At 41.3% G+C, this 22891-nt stretch overlaps 1 protein-coding gene across 1 annotated transcript; it reads right to left on the minus strand.

Annotated features, from left to right (window-relative positions):
* Positions 1–3510: 3510 nt before the first annotated feature.
* On the minus strand, positions 3511–22300 carry NUF2 (NUF2 component of NDC80 kinetochore complex). Its single transcript, XM_072868243.1, has 13 exons — positions 22038–22300; positions 20824–20898; positions 19253–19329; positions 18502–18563; positions 17466–17563; positions 16793–16866; positions 14834–14930; positions 13828–13890; positions 12925–13062; positions 11778–11918; positions 10809–10984; positions 8838–8973; positions 3511–7861 (listed from the first exon to the last, which is right to left on the minus strand). Exons 1-13 carry the CDS (start codon positions 22158–22160, stop codon positions 7712–7714), a joined length of 1410 nt encoding a protein of 469 aa, XP_072724344.1. The 5' UTR covers positions 22161–22300; the 3' UTR covers positions 3511–7711.
* Between the last annotated feature and the right edge of the window lie 591 nt (positions 22301–22891).

A 22891-nucleotide genomic window follows, 5' to 3' on the forward strand; every position in this document is an offset into this window, starting at 1 on the left:
AAAAGCCTCACGGTAATAAAACTGAGCCTTCTTGGGCTTCATTCAGGGAGAAACCACATCTACAACCTCCCTTCACCCAGAGTCAGCAATGTGCACCTCTGGTAATTGTGTTTTAGTGCTTGTAAGGACCTGTCTCAGTCTAAGCATTGCAGGTGTTTACTCCCAAATTGCAACAGCTCTGCCTGTGAACTTTCCATGTAGAAAATGCAACCAAAACCAAAAAGCAACCTAAACCTGCTAGAAATGGACTTGGTATTTGCAGTAGGAACATAGCAAGAAACAAAGCAAGGTCCTATGGATTCTTCTGTTAGATAGCCCAGGCCTCGTCAGTGACTATATGTGTACAACTTGAGGATGCCAGATGAGAATCTAGCAATACTACTACAAACTGGCAAAGAATCATGTACAGGTAGTGACACTGGCGACACCCTGGAAGGGTCATTTCACCTTACCTGTCACACTGTCTCTTTTAGATTGTCAGCACCGTAGGGCAAAGACCATCAGGAACTGTTACACAATACATAGCACAGCAAGAGCCAAACCTGATTCTTGCCCGTTGGCACAACAACAAAAGCAACACAAGGTGATAAAGAATGAGAGGAACAAACCCGACCCAATCCCCATCAAGTCACGCACAGAAAATAAAAACTTGGTCTCTACCTTGCAAGACATCAGTTCAGTTTTTAAGAACTGCTACTGGATTTTGCCACTCTGGAGTCTCCCTACTGTTATAGGGTAATAGACTGCAGAACAGAAAGAGAGCACCCAAACCTTTTGAGGTTGAAGAAACAGAAGTGTATTGCAGCAGGGCTGATACATACCTACCATTTATTTTCTTACATCCACTGGCATCAGGAAAGTCCACCATAATATTCTGCAAGCATTTTCATAGAAGTGTTAGCACTAAAAATACCACAAATTAAGAGGGTCCCTTGAACGCCACAGAAGAGAGACCAACTAAGCATGAAGTGCTATGAAGCTTCATCATGTCACATATAGTTGTCCCCATTTAGAAGGTCTCAAGAAATGGAGTGTTCCCTTTTTAGCTTTGGCAAATGAGGCATTTTGCAGGCAAAAATAATTTAGATATTCAGCTCAAAAAGTTTTCCTTGTTTTTATTCCCAGGTATCTCTGGCCATTTATTTTACTCTATTATAAGAACGATTATCCTTAACAAGTCTGATGGAAACATCAAGAGAATCTTTCCAAAAGGAAAATGTCCCTCCAGACACAAGTCTTTAATGCACAGGAGCATTTATCTGCCAGATTCCGTTTGTTTGTTCTGCACCTCACAACCTCATAACTTTTTTTTTCTTTTACACACACTTCACCTCAACATCAAGACACAGATCCACATATATGAGCCTTTCACACTCACTCCTAGAGTAATCACCAGCACAAACTACAGGGAAGTGACTACCAAGCACAGGCTCTATTATCTCCTTTCTCCAGACTGGCTCTTACTTCAGCAGCATAAAGGGTCATGGCCTTAGATGGAAACATCTGTCAGTAAGCTTTGGAGACTCAGTGCCAGCTAAAGGTGACTTCAGTGCCTGAGCAAGCTTTACTAAGGGTAAAAGGGCACTTCAAAGCCAAGTCCCACTACTGTATAATACACCATGATTTCATGGGTACTGGCAACCTCAAAACACCCTTCATGTCCTCCAGTCAGGAAGACAACACCAAGAGGGGCACAGCAGCTTTTTGCAGTTGTTTGGATGGTCTTAACGCAAAACTGACCTTTAGTTGTCTGAAATCTTTATATTAAAAAAAAGTTTTAACTTTTAGTTTACCTGGTCCTGGCTAGTCCTAGAATATATGAATGTCAAGCTGCAAAGCTGTTATTCTGTGGATAGAGATTCAGCAAGTTTCCTTTGGCATCCTCAGCAAAGCTGTGGCAGAAACAAAACGCGAATTCACCACCGCTATCTGTGCCAACATCCCCACCAAGTGGCCAAACACACCTACATCTCCTCTTCCAGCTTATCCTACAACCAAAGCAAAAAAGTCTCACAAACTGTTGAAAAATACAAAACTTGCCCGCCTAACCCAGCCACTCACTTTGTCCAAAGCCTAACAGAAAGAGGGCTTCTGAAACAGAGTTCTGAAGATCTTCTTTCCAGCAAGATTGTGGAGTAAAAGCAAAACAATGGAGTGAAAAAGAGGCTTCCATCCTTCACAAGGAAAGAAGCAGCAAGACACGCAAACAGGGGAAGAGGTATTGCACAGCCTCTTGAAGTTTTGTTCATCTTCACATACTGTGCCAAGCCATAAACTAAGTTGCCCATCCCATTTCCCATCTTACCCATCACTACTTTTTCTACCTGCAAAGATGCCAAAGTTGCTTTACATTCTTCAAAAAATTGGAACAAAGCCCTGTCATCCCTCTGAGGCAACATATCCTTGTGGGCAGGAGACACTTACCTTCCTTTTTAATAGTTTATGGTGTGGAATCTGTGCAAAGGAAGGATACTCACAAATAACAGGAAGTTCAAGCTGTGCTGTCCTTGCATATATTCTGGATATTCATATGTCTGAGCTTGTAAGAGGAGGTATTTTCATCTTGGTGTTAACATGCAGCACTCTCCCAGCAGTACAGCAGCTGCACACAACTCTGCTGATAAGCTCCACGCCCTCTCCTGTACTCTACCCACTTCCCCCATATGCACTTTTTTTTTAATTCTAAGCTAAAACCGTTCAGCTCTAAGGGAGGTTTGGGGACAGGCTACGGACAAGCTGATGGACAACCTGTCTTAAACTTCTTGCTCCTGGAAAGTGACCTTCTGAGTGGTAACTTATATTCACACTGACCTTCTGGGTGATCTTAGCTACTACCTGATCTTTGCAGGTTCCCTAAAGAAGAGCTCTAGTAAGACCCAAACCATGCTAAATCAGAGCACAAAGCAAGTGCCTGGACTCTGCTCTATATCAATCTGAATTGGCATCAAAGTTACCTGGTTACTCAAGCATACAAGCAGAGGTGTACAGCCAAGCTTACAAGATACTTATACAAAGATGGAGTAGACATTAGATCTCCCACACAGGTTGGCATGCTCAGATCAGGGCTGCATCCTACCCTGGTTTCCCAAAGATCACCAGAAGCAGGACACATATGGCCTTCACATATGGAAGACTCCCATACGTGGCCCAACAAAAGGATTATGAACAAGTCAAATACTAAACAAGCCCATCTTAGAGTAAAAGATCTGACAATTGTTAGCATCAGAGGGAAAGTTGTTACTGCTTAAAAGGGCATTCTGGCATCTTCAGGTTGACTCTACAAGTAGCCCAAACAAAAAAGATAAGCATTTGTAACTGGATCTAGATGACACCTAAGCAAAGAAAAGGTCTTGTAGATATTAGATAGCTACAGAAATTCAGAACAAGGACTTGTCGGTATGCACTGGATGTTTAGAATACAGATACAGTATAAAACCACATTAATACCACACGAATTATTGGACCTTGTGTGTTACTGATGCTGCTTCACATCATGCAAATACTCTCATTGTTGATCTACTCAAGAACAGGCACTAGCACCACAGCAAGATGAAGTCTAAGGTCAAAAGTAGAAGTACAGCCAGTGGTAAGCACAAAGGCTGATATGGAAGTTTCCCAGACTGAGTGAATAACCGAGATCAATTCACAAGACCACTGGAAAGACTCCTGCTTCCCTTCAAGCCTTTAGCTTAAAAATCTAGCAGACACATCTATAAGAAAAACAAATTATTTTTCAGTTCAGCAATACACAAAATAGCATATTCCCCAACATACATGTTCTTTATAATATTAGCATTTTCTTTTTTCAATAAGAGAAGTTTGTAGGGAGCAACAGGCTTTTATGGCCAAAGGAGAACAAGGCATCTTTTCTCACATAAGAGTTGTGCTAGAAGGAATAAGTGGGGAGAGAAGTATAGCAACAGTAAAATAAAATAAGCAGCAATACCATAAGAGAGTTAGGGACTTTGCTGAAGCAGCTACAACAAACTATTCCTGCCCAGGTGGGCAACCAAAATTACTTGATGACATATGCACTCAAAGGGGAGACACTATATATATATATTACTAGACTAACACATTCATATGGAATGCTCTCACCTAAGTAGAAATTACATGTTTGCTTACAGGATTGGGAGCTAAGAGTATTTTTCATATTACTCTTAAGCTTAATACCTAGTTGCAAATATACTCACGCATGCAGTCTGTATTTCTGTACTGCTAAAGATTTTACCCTGAAATAATCTATGTGTTGGGTATAAGATGTAGTCATGAACACCACTGTTATAATGTAGGCTTTTTGTGGGTGTGTTTTTTTTTTTTAAAAAAAACTCGTCAAAAGTATCATTTGACCCAGATACTACAGGCAATATAACACACAGCTAGGCTAGAAACCAGATCAGGGTATGGCGCTCATAACCCTGAGCGCCATGCTTGAAGAGCAAAAAGACCCCACAGTACAACCAACCAACAGTTGCACTAGCAAGCTGAAGGGGCAGCACAAAGGAGATAAGACTAGAATTCTCCAAGGCAATACCAAAGCTAAACTGAACACACACATTAGATCAGAGCCCTCCTCAACACCATCTTGGAATGCTTTTCCCCTAGTCCTAAAAAAGCTCTCATTTACCACGTAAGTAAATATTGTTGGGAAACTAACAGAAGCTATCAAGGAATCTGAGATTCACATACATTCAATATGAGTAAGATACTAATACTGGGAGGATCACTTATGCCCGTCTAAGGGAATGGCATACAAAGCTGAGCCTAACCTTTTCAGAAGTCTGTAACAAGGCTGCTGTTTTCAAGGACCAGCTTCTTTGTTGTTTACAGAATATTGTCAGCAACCAAATGCATTTGAAACAAGTGAGACCAGAAAGCCTTGCAGCCCAAGCAGTACAATGCAAGTTTGCTACAAGCTTTATGTAGTATATGAAATACTGAAGTACATGCAAAAAAAAAATCAAACACATTTAAATAGTGTTATGCCAAGCTGTATAACAGCTACTGACACTCAGTTATTCTCACAGGTAGACAACAGGGAAAGCTGTGAAGGTGTCATTCCACTAAGTCTAGCCTGGCTATTCTCCATCAGCTTCATGATAGATGTCCACATATAATTCGCTTATTTCACACCAGTGTCTCAAAATAAAGGAGTTCTGCAGTTTTCTTTGATGTAGGCCTTGGCAGAGGGCTCTAGGCATTTAGACAAAAAAAGTACTAACAAAAAAGTTTTGAACACTGCCCTCTTAAGGGAAATTGAGCTGTACCGCCTTAGCAAAGTCATCCTCTCTTCACTGCTATTCGGATTACACTAAAATTTCCCCCACTGCCTTGCCATATGGTTCAAGATGAGTAGCAGTTCTTGAAAAGCAGCAGTAGACCCATACCTAGAAATCAATTCTCTAGATAAAAATATAGTTTTGGTTATTTTTTTAATAGGTATTTTGGGTACCAACAAATAGACAGGCCACTCTGAAGGCAAGAGAGCCTATTGGAAATACATAAACTTCTGATTTCCAGGGACAGGTTTATTTTCTTCTTGAATTGTGGCCTTTTATTTTACCCAACAGCTGGTGTTGCAAAACCCAAGAGCAGGAACCAGAATCTAGCATTTTCTTTGCCCTGCAAATTCCTAATCACTGGGCTACAAAAGCACGATCTCTCTAGCCTAAGAATTTTGATCTTTATATGCAGTTTCCTGAAGGACAGTAAGCTTATCTCTTCAAAATCATCTGCTGGCTGAAGTAATCCCTTGCAGGATCTATTTTAAGCTTTTGGGAATCTCTTTCCCAAGAGCCGCTGTAACATCCAGGCTGTGGAGCACAACCTCCAACCAGTCCTTATAAGAAAGTAGATACTACTGCTATGCTTATAGACTACCAAGTCACATGAGTTTACTTTGAATCTTTATAGCATCACCAAAAAAAAAGCCACAGCCCAAAATTCTCAGAGAAATTAAAAGAAGGAATACTTGGCTTCCACTATCTTGTCAAACTGGGATACAGGCTAGACTGACATGAGAAGCAGGGATATCTCAAGAATGCTCAGGGAAAACTCTACATAAGCCTTGCCATCTGTCTTCATAGTATTTTAAGTCTGAAAAAACCTAAAAGTTATCACAGTTGCGCACAGACATCAAGTTCATTAGCAAGTACTGCCAATGAAAAGCAACATGTTCCTGTAGATAGTATCTGTGTCACACTAGAACCCATGTTATGGCAAAGGGAGTGGAACACATCTGCACATGAAGAACATAATGCTTTAAATGAATCTCTCCTTTTGTGTTGTGTATTAAAACCTCACTTTCAAAGTACAATATCCAAAACACCATTAATTATTCTGTGTGTGGCCTAGTACATGAAATCCAGGAAGAATTTTTCTGTGCCTTGCATGTATTTAACATCTTTAGCTCTTGAAAAAAAAAAATCAACTACCTTAGCAGTTAAGACTTTCGCTAGTCTCTAGACCAGATGCTGCTGCACAACATTGCAAGACTGTTGGGATGAAGAGTACGCTCACTTTGAAGCATGAAGTTGTGTTATACACACTCCCTTATCACACAGACTATATTTGGTGGAAAATGGAAAACTGTATGAGAAGCTTTGTACTAGGTTAAGATTTGCAGATTAACACAGACTTTCACTGAAATGTCTCACATGCTACAATGTAAGAAAAAAACTTCAAAGCAAGACTATAGAAGGGTCTGATGCCTCAGTAAGAGCTCTAGAAGCAATGATCACCTGCTGTTCCTAACTGACTTGCTAGCACCTCTAGCTAATAAGTTGAGGAATTAAACAAACCTAGAAAGATATTAATTTATACAAGCTTGAATCCTCCTCCATTCATTATAAAAAACTTCTGGTAGTACACATTCCTACAAATGTACAAACCAAATTTTTAAATTGGAATGATATGCCAAGTCAGCTGGGAGAGTAGGGAGGGAAAAGACATAAGAGAAATAGGGTTAAATATCCTTATATGAACTATTTTAAAAATTAACATTTTATTTCTGGAAATAATTAAAAACACTGTGGCAAACTGAGTGCCATCACAAGTTAAGGTACAAAATACTTATCTATGTCATTTTTTTAATAGGACTAAGCACCCAAACACAGACTTTCTAATAAACACAAATGAGGGTTCAATACCCCACAGAGCAGAAACAATGAGTTCAAGCATCTAGAGGTACTGTACTGTTAACTAAAATGACACTCTTGAGTGTTTACAGTCACCAATATTTGTGATGAGTAAGTTGGCATTTACATGGATGCTACTGCTCCATCAGGATTTAATCTTAATTGAATAATGGTAGTGCAATATCACCTATTACTGACTTATCTTGAACAGTGTGTCCATTCAGGACAGACCTAAGCACCAGGTCTTCCCAGATCAAAGTCTGCAGAACAGTTTCTACAAAAAGCAGGATTCTGTCTAAATGTCAAGCAATTTGGTGTTAGCAAGATTTGCATTATTACCACTAAAATCAGATACTGACTGAAACAATACAAACAGGCTAAACCAAGTGTTTTCTTATCCACATTAGCAAGCTCACGACATCAGGATCTGTCTAGAAAGCTAGATGTGTTCCAACATGGTTTTTGAGAAATCTGGCTTTTGCCTGGAATAATTATCCATCCCATACAAAGCACAAGCTCTTGAGTTCAGATATGAAGATAAACATAATGAAAGTAGAATACAAGTGAAGACAGGTCTAAGAACTACTTCCAGGAGTCTGAACTCTAAGCAGCCCCTTCTTCAGTTCAGCAATCTTCTCTTCTCTTGAGGCTGCATAACTCTTTGCTGTGTTAACGAGAGAGTCATGATGCTTCTCCAACCCAGTCTTCAGATTTAGGTATATTTCCTAGAAAGAGGAGATAACGGGTGGGGGGAAATCCATCAGCAAAGTTAACATTTATGCTTTATATGGATTTAAGTGAGAGTGGTCTGGTGGTCTCAAGTGATTTCAAAGGTACCTCATCCCAGACTTAAGAAGCAGCATTCACAGAATACAGGAAAGTTAATCAGAAGAGTAAGAGCAACCACAAGCAAAATCTCAATATTTGATTCTGTTGTAACTCTAGTGGTCACAATACTAAGATAGTCAAACAACCAGCACTAGCCCAGTATTTATGCTACTACTGCCCTTTTCTGTGTTATCCTGTGTCACCAAGGTCTCTGCCACTGTGACTGCTACCATTATCCTCCCAGCACAGACAGTACTTCAGTAATGAACAGATAGGATGCAACCCTACAGATAGGCTGTGATCCCCTACTCCCAACCCATCAGGATTTCTGCCTCTTTCCAAAGCTGAGCTGGACAGTCATCTTCTTGAAACCCTAGGAAGAAGGGATTTGTGACATGGCACATGGTCCTCTATTTGAGGAAGACTATTGAGAGGATTACAGTACTGCCAATCACTACAACACAAGTGTAAAGCCTCACAGGTTAGGCCCCAGGGGCCAAACAAAAAAAAATCTGACTGCTTAGAGCTGGAAGCACCGTGATACAAAAATGGACATCATGGAACTAGCACAGTATCTGCTACAGGTACAGGTGGGAAGACAGGTTTAATGTCACCTCCCAAAATACTGGGCAATCACACCATTCCACAGTCTTCTCTGCAAAGCCCACTTCTCCTGTGGGCCATCTACAGCCTGCAGAGACAAGCATAAGCCGTAGCAACCCAGTGGAACCACATGCAGGAAGTGCTCTCCCTCCCACTGTCCACCCTAGTTGTTTTTAGGGGCCAATAAGTGTTCCTTTATCTACACAGCTTAAGTTAAAAAACAGTTTTGAAAATACCAAAGAGGATTCCTTTAGGAAAAAAAAACCTCACCTTGGCTTTCATTTCTTCTTTTTCAGCATTCTCCTTCAGCTGCTGAATTTTGAACCTTGTCTGTTGGATTTCCTTGTGAATGGCCGTCACTTTATCATATACGGCACCCCTCTTCTCCTGAACTCTGTTACAATATCTAAAGGTGGGAGAAAAAAAGTTAGTACTGAGCCATTTAACTAATTCCAGATTAAACTTAAGCCCACCACAAACAAAGCTTGCATTTTATGAGCATGAAACTAACAGCTTCTAGAAGCAATGCTGTATAGAATTTAGTTGCTTAGAAGTGTGTCCAATTCTTAAACTAGAACAACTTAGGTACAAGAAGTGAAATTCAAAGTGGAGTTAGAGGAATATGTTGAAGATCTTCAGGTGCTGCCAATCAATGCAACTCAAGTGACTCCAGTGGAACCAGCCCAACAGACCACTGGAGACTGCATCTTCCTGCCTTTGAGTAATACAGTACAGGCATCAGTGGAGAGCCCTGCCTAAAGGCCAGCCACTGGACCAGGTTAAAAGCACTTGATGTTTCAGCATAATTGAAAGTCACACATTTTCCTTAGCCTCAGGTCCCTGCCCACCAAGTTAGAGCTCTAATCCTGTACATTTACATGTTATCTGCAACTTCCAGTCCATCATTTCACCGCATCCCAAACAAAGACCAAATAGTATTTCCCCAGCTTGCAGGTACATTCAGATAGCTCCAGCTGAGAGCTACCATGTAATCAGCAAAGGGTTAGTGTGGGAATAGGAGATCTACTCTGACTTCAAGTGCAAAAAACACCTACCAGTTTATACTGAGCATTTGTACAATAATTACAGGTGAACTGTAACAGCTGCTTTCTCTAAAGAATGGCTAAAAAAATCACTCATACTAGCAAGACCCTAGTTACATCTTCCTATCTCAAGGGAAGAGTCAGGACACATTCTCTTATTCAACAGCAAAAAAACTCCTGTTTTCAAACCAAGGTTACCTCCCTTCCCCTCTTTCTTATCAAAGTATCTAATTTTATCACTCAAGGGAAATATCTAACACGTTAAAAACAGATAAATCGGCAGCAACTTTTAACATAAAGGAGCATTAGATTATATGGTTTTCGTTCTTTACTTGGAAGGAAAAATAGCTTTTAATTAATGTCCTTTAGCTGGTACAATACATTAAGTGGGAACAAAGGAAACCTGGGAATCTTGCTGCTATTCTACACACCACACAAGCCTTTCAGCATGACTAAATCTTAGCTGACTCTCTCAGCTATGTAGAAAATGCTCTCTTCCATCATAGTTAATCTACCCAAGCCAATAACTTTCCATATCCCCTTTCCTAGCCATGTACAGAAAGTGTTATAAGCTTTCTCTATAACAGTTCAGCACTTCTAATCTCACAGTGAAGCCACGACCTTACAACACTGCAGTTTGCTGCTGCAAAAGTGACTGCTGTGCTGTAAACACTGCCTTGCAACTTGCCTTTAGCGTACGGTAGGACAGAAGATGGGCTAAGAGGCTTTGATCAAATGACACTTTTTCCTTTTGTTTTAGAAGCATCATGTCAGGATAATACTCCTCTGAGATACGAGCCCCATTTCCCCATGGGTCTTGAACATTTTTGATAATGAGCAAAAGTGGCAAGGGAAATTATGAAAAATTCATGAAAGGCAAATGGGGCTTTGTTGAAGTCTGATAAGTTGGAAAATTATCCCAATGTGACATCCTCTTTAAGAAGATAAAAGAATCAAGAATAAGCATTATAAATTAAATTAGTGCTCCAATAAAAGAATTGCTGTCAAATCACATTGCAATTATTGATTTGAGACCCCAAGTCCCTGCCTGCAGCATTACTGGTCTTCATACAAACCTATCCCACATTGCTCATTTTCTTCTTACTGCTAAGCTACATGTTTGTACCAGAAGCAAACTTTGGTAGCACATAACGAAGACATAAAGTAGCATCAGGCAGAAATGTCAACTCATCCATACTCAAATACAGTGTGCTTATATTGCTCAACATCTTCACGCTTCTTTTTTATTCTTATTTCTGCTGTAGACAGCTTCTCATGTTTTGCAGTGACCAGTCTCTTTAAGGACATTTCATCTGTCTTCCCCTTTTTCAGCTCTATCTGAGCGCTCTCAAGCTGGTCCTCCAGATTTCTGACCTAGAGTACATAAGTAGTATTGAAATAAGTTAAATGGGTGGAAAATAATCTGTTAGTTTACTAAGATTAGAACTAGCTTCCTGTTTTTAAAGATCTGACTGCTAACTAATTCTCCCAGTTAAATCCTAGTTCCCTAGTCTTTATCTGATTTTAAATACATGCAAATGAACAAGATCCCATCACTTAGAATAGTTTTCAGAAGTTACTGAGTTCTGCTATAGCTCTTAGCCAAGGGTAATTTGAACATATGCTGTATAAATACCCCAAAAGACTGCATACCATTTTTCAAACACCCCTAACAATTGCATTCTCCCAAAACTGAGTAGCAAATAGTAAGGTACCATATTGTGACAAACATTTCCTCAAGGAAAGGCTAGCTTAGTAATATTAGTAAAGTTAAAGGCACTTAAGACATGACTTTTCTTGAAGTAGTAATTTTTTGCTCTTCATTTCTGCTCTCCAGGCAGAAGAAACTGGATCTCACTTTTCTTCTTCCATCATTTCCTACCAACAACCCCAAGACAGTTCAAACTATTTTAGGTCAGGTTTCTATGGCAACAAAGGCTTTGACTATTAAAAGTGGTCAATAGTGCATTAGCTAGTGGCATGCAGCAAAGCAGCAGCTATGTTTTACTGATGTTTTTAAGAATGAAATTTTGAAGTTATCCAAACTCTTTCTTTTTTAGGAAGAGGAGATATGGCAACTTTCAAAATACAGACATTTACTAATGATCACCTATCTTGCTTAGACATTAAATTCTCCCTAACCAGATATAATTTGGATAATACAAACCTCTGATAATACACTGGCCAGTCTCTCCACATTTGCTCCCTGTCTTTCCATCTTCTTTTGATATAACTGCACCTCCAGTTGGCATGACGGCAGAACCTCAACTAGGTCTCTATAACCTTCATATTTCTCAATAACTTCTTGCTTTAAAGAGAAAAGACTATTAATAAAACAGCTTTGGAGTTCAGCAGTTATTTTGTCTAGTATTAACACATACCAACTTTTGTACCCATTCCCTCGCTGTTTAACATACACTGGAATTGATATTTAGTAGTTACTGAAATTAGATCTTCAGTTTGTAAAAAAAGCATTTATTTGGAAAGGACAGGAAGAGTGACATGAAAGTGTTTTACACTGAATCAACTAGTTTGTTACAAGAGCTTTCAGGACAGAAAAAAGCTGTACAGTGAAGAAATTCTACACTGGTAAAACAGGAGTTACATAAAGCATCATAAAAACAGATGTCTGGAATTACAGCAATAAAGCTTACACCTTTGGAACAAAAATACCTAGGAAGACAAAGTTATGCAAGCTTCACTGATGTTGAGCAATCATGAACTACAAACATTTAAAGACTGGACATTACTATAAAAAAACCCACAAACAAAAAGCTAGGAAGGTAACACTAGTATGCTGAACACTGAGGAGACAGCCATCAATTCCAGAAACAGTGAATGATAACAGAGACACTATGAACAGAGACACTATTAGAATGCTATGAAGCATGCGTTCTAATTCCAAGGACATTTGTGAGCTGCCAAAATAGTTATCTCTTGAGAGCAAACAGCCAGAAAGGTATAGTATAGATTCAAGAGTTCTACACCTAGTTTCACAAATAAACAGTTACTCATTGAGGACAAAGCAGCAGTGACTGCAATCCCACTTTAAAAAAAAAAAACAAACAACAACAAAAACCACAAACACCCACAAAAAAACCCCCCCACCACAAACAAAATAAAACACACCTCAAAACCACCCTTCAGTTTTCTCTGAAGTTGTGATTTCATTTCAGACTAAACACTGTTCTGTTAACTATTTTTTTTTACTAGAAGTATATGTCATTCAAGAAGCAGTTCTAGACGATGACAGTTCAGTAGAACGTGCTTTTTCTAATAGAATATCTCCTTGTGTGGACAGAGGAAAACCTCACCTTGGATTTCTTGAGTTTCTTAACAGTCTCTTTCATCAGTTCTTTGTAATTTTTCAGTTCCTCTGGACTCTCCACAATTTTTGATTTCAGCTGCTCTTGTTCTTCTTTCAGAGTAGCCATTGTCACTTTAAGCTCATTCTAGTTAACAACAGAAACACACTCTCAATATTAGCAATTAGGTGAACAAAGAGGAATTGTGAGGCATGGTTTGACAGGATCTTATGACTAGACAGGTTCTTTTCTCTGTTGTAAGTCATTCCTCATTAGGAAGTTTGTTTTAAAAATGAATTCCTCTAAACAGCATTAACATTCCTGATCAAAGCCGTTAACGGTCTATTTTGCTCCCTGAACATGTGTACCGGGGTGCAATACTAAGTCACAAGAACAGCATTTAACTAATACTTGACAAAAAGCCTGCCAGCTAATACATATTACTAGCAGCTCTCTCCTTCAAAATCCCTCGCCTAGGACAACCAAGGTAGTCACTGCAGAGTTTCAGAGCCAGCTGTATCAACCTGGTAGAAGAGCAACAAGCTTCCTGTGCAACTTCTCAAAAGCTTCCTGTTTTCTCCCTACCAGGTCAGTGGCTGCCTCATTAGCCATTCTATGCACCTAAGGTAAGCCCATAGCTTCTAAGAAGTCCAGATTTCTCACCCTTTAACATATCAGCTTCCTGAACACAGACAGCTTACATTGCAGAGATGTGTATTTAAAGTTAACAACAAAACAAACTACTGCAGTGAAGCTTCTGGGAGCAGGGGGGGTGGGAATGAAGCCAAATCAGGTTTAAAAAAAATCACCACCTGAACATTACCTGGCTCAAAGAATAATTTGATCCTAGAGAGATGATCTATTAGTTGATTCGAGATGCAAGCTACAGCCTACACCTAGAGGTGTACTTACCAGTTTTCGGGTACTCTCTGCAATATCTGACTTCTTTTGCGAAATCACTTCTTGCAAAGCTGTCTAAAAAAAGCAACAAACTTTAAATAAGCACCTCTACAACTGCTACCTCCTTTACCCTTCTATCATATATCTGTCTACAAGAGAAATCCCATTTATAGTTTCTTTGGAGTGCCATAACTAGCAGACAAAATTGCAGTCTATGATTTAAAAGACAGGGAAGGAGAACATTGTCGCAAAAGCCACCAGGAGCACTAGGGATGCAGCCAGCAGTAGCTAACTAGGAACAGGGATAAGAGACAGACCACCTCTATTCTTACTGACCCTGGCAGCATTATACACGCACAACCTTCTTCGCCAGAGGCACTGTTCTTGAGGGAAAAAACCCAAAACAAACTAAGGTAATACAAGGTCCCAAATAATATAGAAGTCAAGCACAAAGTTAATATTAATAGTAGAGACATGACTTAACATAACAAAAAACTTAACCACAATTTTTTTCCCCCCAAAGCAGCTGAAAAGGTTAGCTATGAGACCTTAGAGGCATGTTGCCATTGCTGGAAGGTTATCCCCGCAATCAACCCTACTCTTTTTGCCAGGCTCTTAGGCTTCTTAAGCTTCATTTCCTGGCATGGCTCACCTCCAGTTCCAATTCTTCAAATTCAGGTGGAAAACAAAGGGAAACATACACATCACACTTCTGAACAATAACACAGGTATCTCCCAAGTCATTGCAGCAATGCATTTCAAGAAAGAAGAGCCAAATACACTTTTGTATTCCCTAAGTCTGATTTCAAGCATGTTTCACATTCCTTACAGTGAAATGAAGAGTTGGTGCTAGGAGTTAGACAAGACATTGTGTTGCAATGACCTTTGTTTTAAATCAGAAAACTCCCCTTTATCCTTTGTAGAAGTAGGAGGAGGGGAACAAAATCAAAAGAAATAAGGAATATCCATGATCAGAAGCCATAGCAGCATTTCAGAGAAATATATAACAAGATCATACTTGTTTCCGACGATAGTCTTGCCTTAGTAGTTGCTCCAGTTCTCGAATGTTATCTGTCAGTTGCTTGACCTCTGCTTGATGTTCAACCGGAACAGTGCTAAGCAAAATATAAAGATATTGGACAGTTTAAGCATTGTTATAGTCAGGTCACAGTACAGTAGATAAAACAATCACTCTCTCCAAAAAGTTTACAATCAGTAACTTTAGTAATCAGGGCAAGACAGTCTCAAATTAATACATCTTACTTTCCTTTGCTTGTAAAATTTTGTAGTTGAAACAATCTAAAGAGCTATTTTGGCAAGAAGTGGCACAAGCATAACAGAGGACAATGTAAAGATCACGTTAAGCAAAGGACAAAAGAACAACACTTCTACCAATTTTTGTGGTGATTTTCATTTATGAAATTTGCATAATATTACTTGCCATAGAAACAGCTTGTATTAGGGTAGACCTATAGTTAGCTAGAGAACCTCCTGGCTACCACATACCAAGAGCAGCTGTCAGAGGAAAAAACCTCTTTGTTTTGAAAGCTATCTTGGAAACTAGTGATCTCTTCATCCTATTATCCACAAGCAAAACCAAAACTTAATGGTGCAAAAACACAGGCAGTAGGGCTAAATGGCCTCAAACGGAGAATGGGGCAAACATCAAATAACTAAGGAAGACAACTTTACCCATCTATTAAGTTGAAGATGGGCTTCCTACAGCTATTGAAGCAATAAAGATATATCACTAAAAACTAACTATAACAGAAAAAATGTTTCACCATAGTCCCCAACATACAAAATACAGTATCCTCTCAAAGCAAGCATATACTCCCAAAGTCACATTTTTATTTTCTGCCAGCAGCTCTTCTAGCCTAACACCAGTAGAGCTACTTCTGTAACTCTGAGCGCAACCCAGCAGCACCATCCCTGTATTTTCTGACTTATTTCCCTGGGAGGCTAACCAGCAACAAAGTCAGACAAGGGCCAAAGGAGAAGTCAAGTCTGCTCAAACTAAAAGTTCCTACACTAGTTATCAAACAATTCTGTCAAATCACACAGCTTAACTACTCAGTTCCTGTTTAGGCACTCCATATATAATCATAGAATCATTTAGGTTGGAAAAGACCCTTAAGATTTTCAAGTCCAACCATTAACCTAGCACTGTCAAGTCCACCACTAAACCATGTCCCTAAGCACCACAGACACATCTTTTAAATACCTCCAGGGATGCTCACTCAACCCCTTCCCTGGGCAGCCTGTTCTAATGCTTGACAATCCTTTCAGCAAATAGATTTTTCCTAATATCCTCTAAACCTCACCTGGTACAACTTGAGGCCATTTCCTCTTGTCCTGTCGCTTCTTACTTGAGAGAAGAGACCAACACCCACCTTGCTACAACCTCCTTTCAGGTAGTTGTAGAGAGCAATAAGGTCTCCCCTGAGCCTCCTTTTCTCCAGGCTAAACAACCCCAGTTCCCTCAGCCGCTCCTTATCAGACTTGTGCTCTAGACCCTTCACCAGCTTCCTTGCCCTTCTTTGGGTGCACTCCAGCACCTCAATGTCTTTCTTGTAGTGAGGGGCCCAAAACTGAACACAGTATTCGAGGTGCAGCCTCACCAGTGCCAAGTACAGGGGGACAATCACTTCTCTAGTCCTGCTGGCCACACTATTTCTCATACAAGCCGGGATGCCATTGGCCTTCTTGGCCACCTGGGCACACTGCTGGCTTATATTCAGTCAGCTGTTGACCAATACCCCCATGTCCTTTTCTGCTGGGCAGCTTTCCAGCCACTCTTCCCCAAGCCTGTAGCACTGCATGGGGTTGTTGTGGCCCAAGTGCAGGACCTGGCATGTAGCCTTGTTGAACCTCACACAAATGGCCTCGGCCCATCAGTCCAGCCTGTCCAGATCATATGCACTGAACAAGAGAAAGCCAAGTAGTGCATCTCATAGTACTTACTCCTCATACTCACTTCAGTTTCTCCAGCTTCACTGCTGCCTCCCGATTTGCGGTCTCCAGTTGTTGGTGTTTCTCCATAGCTGATTTCTGCAAATTAAATATTCAGAGATATTTTTTATTTTAGAGGAATATGGTTTCTCTCTGGGCTTCTATTATAGCCCTGCTGATCATTATTTCACATGAAATGCACCATCTCTGAAATACTGAGATATTCAGAAGAAAAGCCACCCGCAATTCTAGCTTCAGCCCACTGACTGTTAGATCTATCTTTCCTCAAAATGATGCGAAGTGTCAAACATGCGCTTACCAGGCTAAACCATCAAATAGGTTACTGGAAAAAAACTTCAAATAATAGCCTAAGTAAGAACTTGGTCATGGTCATACAGAAACCTTTATGATATTGACAAGCTCATCCACTTTTCTATACCGACATGTTTCCTTAAGGGCTTTACAAAGGTTTTTCTTAAACCATTTACAGTACCGGTATATGCTTATAACACGTAATATAGTAGTACAAGTTTTACATAATATTGAACTGGTACCCTCCTGTATTACTTGGCTATGTTTAAGATTCCAATGGGTTATTTAAACAAACAGTTAAAAAACCACAACCTTTATGCCCAGTTCTAAGCTAACATTAATTGTACTTAAGTAGGTATCTGGAGTAACATGGCATCCAGTCTTACATAGTTCAGTTGTAACTCCAAGTAGACCTCACGTCGGAATTCTCTGAAATTTACAAAGTTGAGAATGCCACTCAAGAAGCGAGCTGTCCTCTTTGTTTCTGAAATAGGAATTGCAAGCTATCGCTATTCTGGTTTCCACATGCATTGCAATTGCTTAGAAAAAGTTGGGCAAAACATAATTCAGAGAAGAGACAGAAATTACAAAACAACAGAATCCAAATTAGTTCTTCCCCTGCTCACCTTGCAAAGATTTCACAAACTACACAAAAACTAGCACCAAGCTATGAATTTACAATGTCTTAGCAATTCCATGCAATTTTGCAAAAGAAAGTGGTGCCTAGGAGAAAGACTATTAAAATACAGCCTCCCATTAAAATAAAAATCAGGGAGAAAGAGTGTCAATCTTCAATTACAGCTCTGGAGACAGAACCTCACTAACTATCAGGCTAACTGAAGATAGCAGTTTGAACTGCAGGGACTTTTTGGCTCCATTCCAAGCAAACTTTGTGAAAGATGATTACAAAGGCCTTGAATATCTTCGACAAGACAGAGCCAGAAGTGAAAGAGTTCTTCAGAATAGCCTTTTCTAAGTTGTTTGTGTTGTACCAGAATCACCACAGCTGGGTTTTGAAGAGGGCAAAGCAAAAGTTCAATCGCTTCCTACATAGGCATCAGTATAAGAAATCCTATAGCATTCCAGAGTTGCCAGGATAATTTTAATTACCATCAATTCTTACACTATTCCAAGTATGTCACAGTCCACTCTCCAGACCAGCAGTTCAACAGACTTATAGCATTCAAAACTCCCTTCATTTATTTAATTGGATTAGCCTACGTAAGGAATAAAGAGGAGAACTGCTCATTAGAACCAGCTTGTCTAAGGGCCACAGCAAGGGTCAGAAGAGTAGGTGGAAGCCAGGGACAGTTCTCTGTACTAGATGCCCCTCTGGCTATACCAAATGAAAAAAAAAGCACCTGGATATCAAATGACACCCACCACCCCAGGAAACACAAGGATTACAATGCACTTGCTTACTTGGGTTTAAAACATCAGCAATTTGAAAATCATTAATCCGGCACACTGGAAGTAAGCGCTCCCTGCAAGGAAAACAAAATACAACCTTATCTGCAGTGACCATTACTCAGTTTTTGTGCTATATCCATTTACCAAAAAAAACAGATCTTGTGCTCTCATCCCAGAGCATATGTACAGCAAGCACATAACAACAGTAAGTCTCAGGAGAATAACACAGTAGCACTCCACACACAGAACAGCATTAAAAATTTGTATTTACAGCATCTCACAAACATTTCTATAGACAAAATACTTGCCTGTAGAACAACTTTTCAGCTTAATTAGGGAACTCTTACACTTAACTGTTAGTCAGTTCTCCCTGTACAACTGAAATGAAGCTTAAAGTAACACTCACCTCATTCTGACAAAGATATCTACATAGAATTTAGACAGCAAATTTACACAACAGGTACTTAAGGTCCTTCTTCTAGGTGTAATGATGACCCTCTAGCCATTCAAAGTATAGATTTTTGCTCTATCTTGGTGAGAATGGATTATTTAGTTAACACATTCATTTTGACAAGATAGCTGCCCACTGAGAATCTTACTCTATTAAACATTGCAGCCCCTGTTCATCTGCAAATTTCACTTTGCTCAAAGCCAACAAGCAGTGGAACCACCATCAGCAAAAAGACATAAAGCCCCACTACTTCTAGTAAATGGGACCTTTACAGGGAATAGCAACTGAACAGATGCAGCATCTTCTACTTACATGTGAATATACAAATTACAAACAGGTAGAAAACCTTCAAATATCTGTGGATACATTATGTCAACATTGACTGGCATCTAAAGAGAAAGAGAGTCAGTGCATAAGTAGAGAATACTTAAACAAAAATACACAGGTTTGTTTCCACAACATAAGATAAATCAAATAGGTTAAAACACACTGAGGATGATCTCCCCATCCACAGGGAACACGTTAGAGGCTGAAGAATGCCATCAAGTTAATCAGCAGGCTATTTTAAGTGTCAGTTTTGACTGGTCAAAATAGCAAAAGACAATAATAACTAGAGCAGCAACATTACAAACTCTGGAATTCAATCTAGACTCTAAATTTTAGTTTGTTCAAAACTGGTGCAGAAAGACAGTCTCTGCATTACACACCTAACAACAAGCAGCTCTTTCTTTTAAATACCCTGAAATTCACACACTCAACTGTTTTATGAAAAAGTCAGGAGAAGGTAGTGGTATACTGTCACCTTTTTCTGATATTTTAAACCTCATAATACAGTAACCCAGCTAATGTCATTGCCCGTGAAGAACTGAGTTATCTGGTGCACATATGATCTTCCCTTTTAGTTTACCCAAAAACTGGCATGACACAATACTATTTGGTCTCACTTTCACAAATCAGTTCTTGTCCAACAGAGAAGATATACCTTGCTGATTAACAGTTAGTTTCAGTTAACCTCCAGCTGCACTTCTCCTTACTTTCCTCTCAGTTAATGGAGAAGTGGAGATGATCAAACATTAAAAGCAACATTTACTTTCCTTCTAGACCAGTCTCACATTTAAGCAGAGACCCTCCTCCAGCCATGGCCAAAGGCAGATGCCCAAGACGACAGTATGTAATTTCAAGGCCAGAGATGGTGTCCCCTTCAAAAGCTTGCCCAATCCCTCCTGGACTTTACAGACATTTCTGGCACCTGCAGCATCTCAAAGAAAAGAATTCACAGCTTACCCACAGAAGGAAAGGGCTCTCCACAGAGCCTTTCCTTACAGCCTACAGTGGTAAGCAAGCTCCTCTTCACGCCCACTAGTTCCTGTAGTGGAGAAGGGAGTCTCTTCTCCATTAAAAAAAAAAAAAGAAAGAAAAGAAACCCAAAGGCAGCACACCCACAAAACCACTATTTCTACAAGTATCTTGAGCTGAAGCCAACTTCCAGACCAGGAACAATGATCAAAGCAACTTCTCAGACATAATCAGCAAGGCCTCAGCAACAGCCCACAGATGATGTTCCCAAGTTCATTTACCTCTGGTAAATGACCCATGCCAACGACTGCACTGCAGTACTTGCACTCTCATTCCTGCTTAAGTGAACAGACTAGTTGCCTCCCTGAATACAAACACAAATGCCTGTGGGTATACAGCATCTCACACACAAGTTTTCTGCAATAGAGGCAGAATTTCTAAGCTCCAATTCATGCAATTACAACATACAAAACAGTAAGCTACTTGCCATTTGCTAGTGAGAAGATAAGAGGGAGATACTTCAACATTTGTTAAGTGCAATGGTTTTTTCCTTTCACATTTCATTATACCTGCCACTACAGACGTACCATGTAGAAATGCTCCAGGCGGATTCCATATACCTTCTGCAGGATTCTCATGTAAATCATGTGTAAAACTTCAAGCTGCAAGAAGAAAGGACATGAATCAGCAGTCCATATGATTGATTATTCAGGGCTCCCAGACTAGGCCATAAAAGTAGTGGTACTTTTAACACATGGAGACTGATTTCACTGAGCCACCAAGACTAACAAGTTTTACTTTCCAATAGTTTGCAGTTCAAGCATTACTATCCCATAATACAATTACAAGAGACAGCAATCAGCTCAGACAACTACAATCCTAACTGCCATAGCTATACATTGTTTTTCATTACATTGCTGCTCACTGAGCAGTTCTCAAACCAAGTGACACCAAAAAAAAAAGTCACAGAAATTATAATCCCATAGGAATGAGTGCCCTTCATCACATTATTAAAATGGAGGGGAAAAAACACCTACAAGCCAACCAGGTATTAATTTACAGCACTAATCCACGACCAGTTCAAACCAATCTTCCTTCTTAAAAACAATCATCCCATCGTTCCCTAAACAAGCAGGGCCAGCCTCCTCCTTCAGCAGGCACAAGCACTTACATAACAGCACAACGAATCACACTGAGGCATCAATTCAACTTTAAAGCCGCTTCTCTTTTGTTGGGGATACTGCAAGTCTGCACTAACATTAATGGTCAGACCGATACAAGAAAAAAAAGGAGTGGAGCAGGGAGGGGTTGCTTTTTCCAGGATTGCTTTAAAAGCATTAGTTCAACTAAGCTGTTGAAACTATGACACTATACCAAACACAGTGGCTATTTTAAACTAGTTCCCACAGAACTGAGAAAGACAGACCGTGTAATTTCACGTTTGTCCATTTATGAACCCACCCCCTTCCTGGTGAGCCTTGAGCAAGCTTCTCTCGAGTTGAAGAGAGGAGAAGCTCTAGGTTTAGCCCTCTAACTCCCACGAGGCTAGTCTGCCACATCGGAAAAACTAATCACCTCATTTAAAAGGTTGCTGTATGCCAAAGACCGTGCAAGCCGGGGGAGCGATCACTCAAGAAACCAACCGATGCTCAAGAAAACCTCTGATGCTACGGCACGCAAAGGCCTTCCTCCACGACGAGTAGGAAGCTGCCTGAGCGCAGCGGGGCTCCGAGAACGGCTCCCCCTACCACTCCCGACCCGCCAGCGCGGGCCGCGGCCTCCCCCGAACCGCCTCACGCACCTTGGGATTGCCGAACACGTCGCCCTTGACCAGGTTCCGGGCCTCGGCGCCCGTCAGGACGTGGCTGCGGAGGTAGCTGATGATGTCGTCGGGGCTGTAGCGGGGGAAGGTCAGCGTCTCCATCCCGGCAGCAGACAACGGCCGCGCCGCCAACCACCCCTCGTCTGCCGCAGCTTGAATCTGGCGGGCGCCTCCTCTGGCCCCCCGACGGCCTATCCGCGACCGCGCCGCCGGGAAGGGGGCGGGGCTTGCTAAGGCTCTGCCCCGCCCGGGCGCGCGGCGGCCGTTGGCCGTTAGGGGCGGGGCCGCCTGAGGCGCTCGGGGCGGGCAAGGGCGGCAGGAGGGGAGGGGAGGGGAGGGGAGAGGAGAGGAAAGGAAAGGAGGAGAGGAGAGGAGGAGAGGACAGGACAGGCGGAGAGGAGAGGAGAGGCAGAGAGAGGTCCGCTGCTGCCCGCGGGGAGCGGCGCCGCTGGGCCCTCCCTCGCTGCCCGCAGCGCCGGCCGTCACGGCTGTCGCAGCCGAGGGAGCGGCGGCGGCCTCGTCCCTGTCAGGCTGTGGGGTTCCGCAGCTCCTACGGCCATGTCAGGTGCCGCCTCCACCCGGAGCTTGCGGTGGCTCTGTGGGCTGCCAGCGCCTGCCGCTGTCGGGGCGGACCCCGCGCCGTGCCGCCACAGGGCTTTGGAAGGCCGGGTCGTGCTAAGCGCTGCACGGGCACCTACAACGAGCGGCCTTCTGTCAGGGGCAGGGCAGGTCCTCCTGCAGAGGGGTGGGCAGGCGGGGGAACACCATAGGAAGTCAGCAGAGGGCGCTGAGGCGGCTTGGGAAAGCCTGTCCTGGGTAAAAACGCCAAAAAT

The sequence above is a fragment of the Ciconia boyciana genome, chromosome 7, assembly GCF_034638445.1.
Source record: "Ciconia boyciana chromosome 7, ASM3463844v1, whole genome shotgun sequence".
Taxonomy (NCBI): Eukaryota; Metazoa; Chordata; class Aves; order Ciconiiformes; family Ciconiidae; genus Ciconia; species Ciconia boyciana.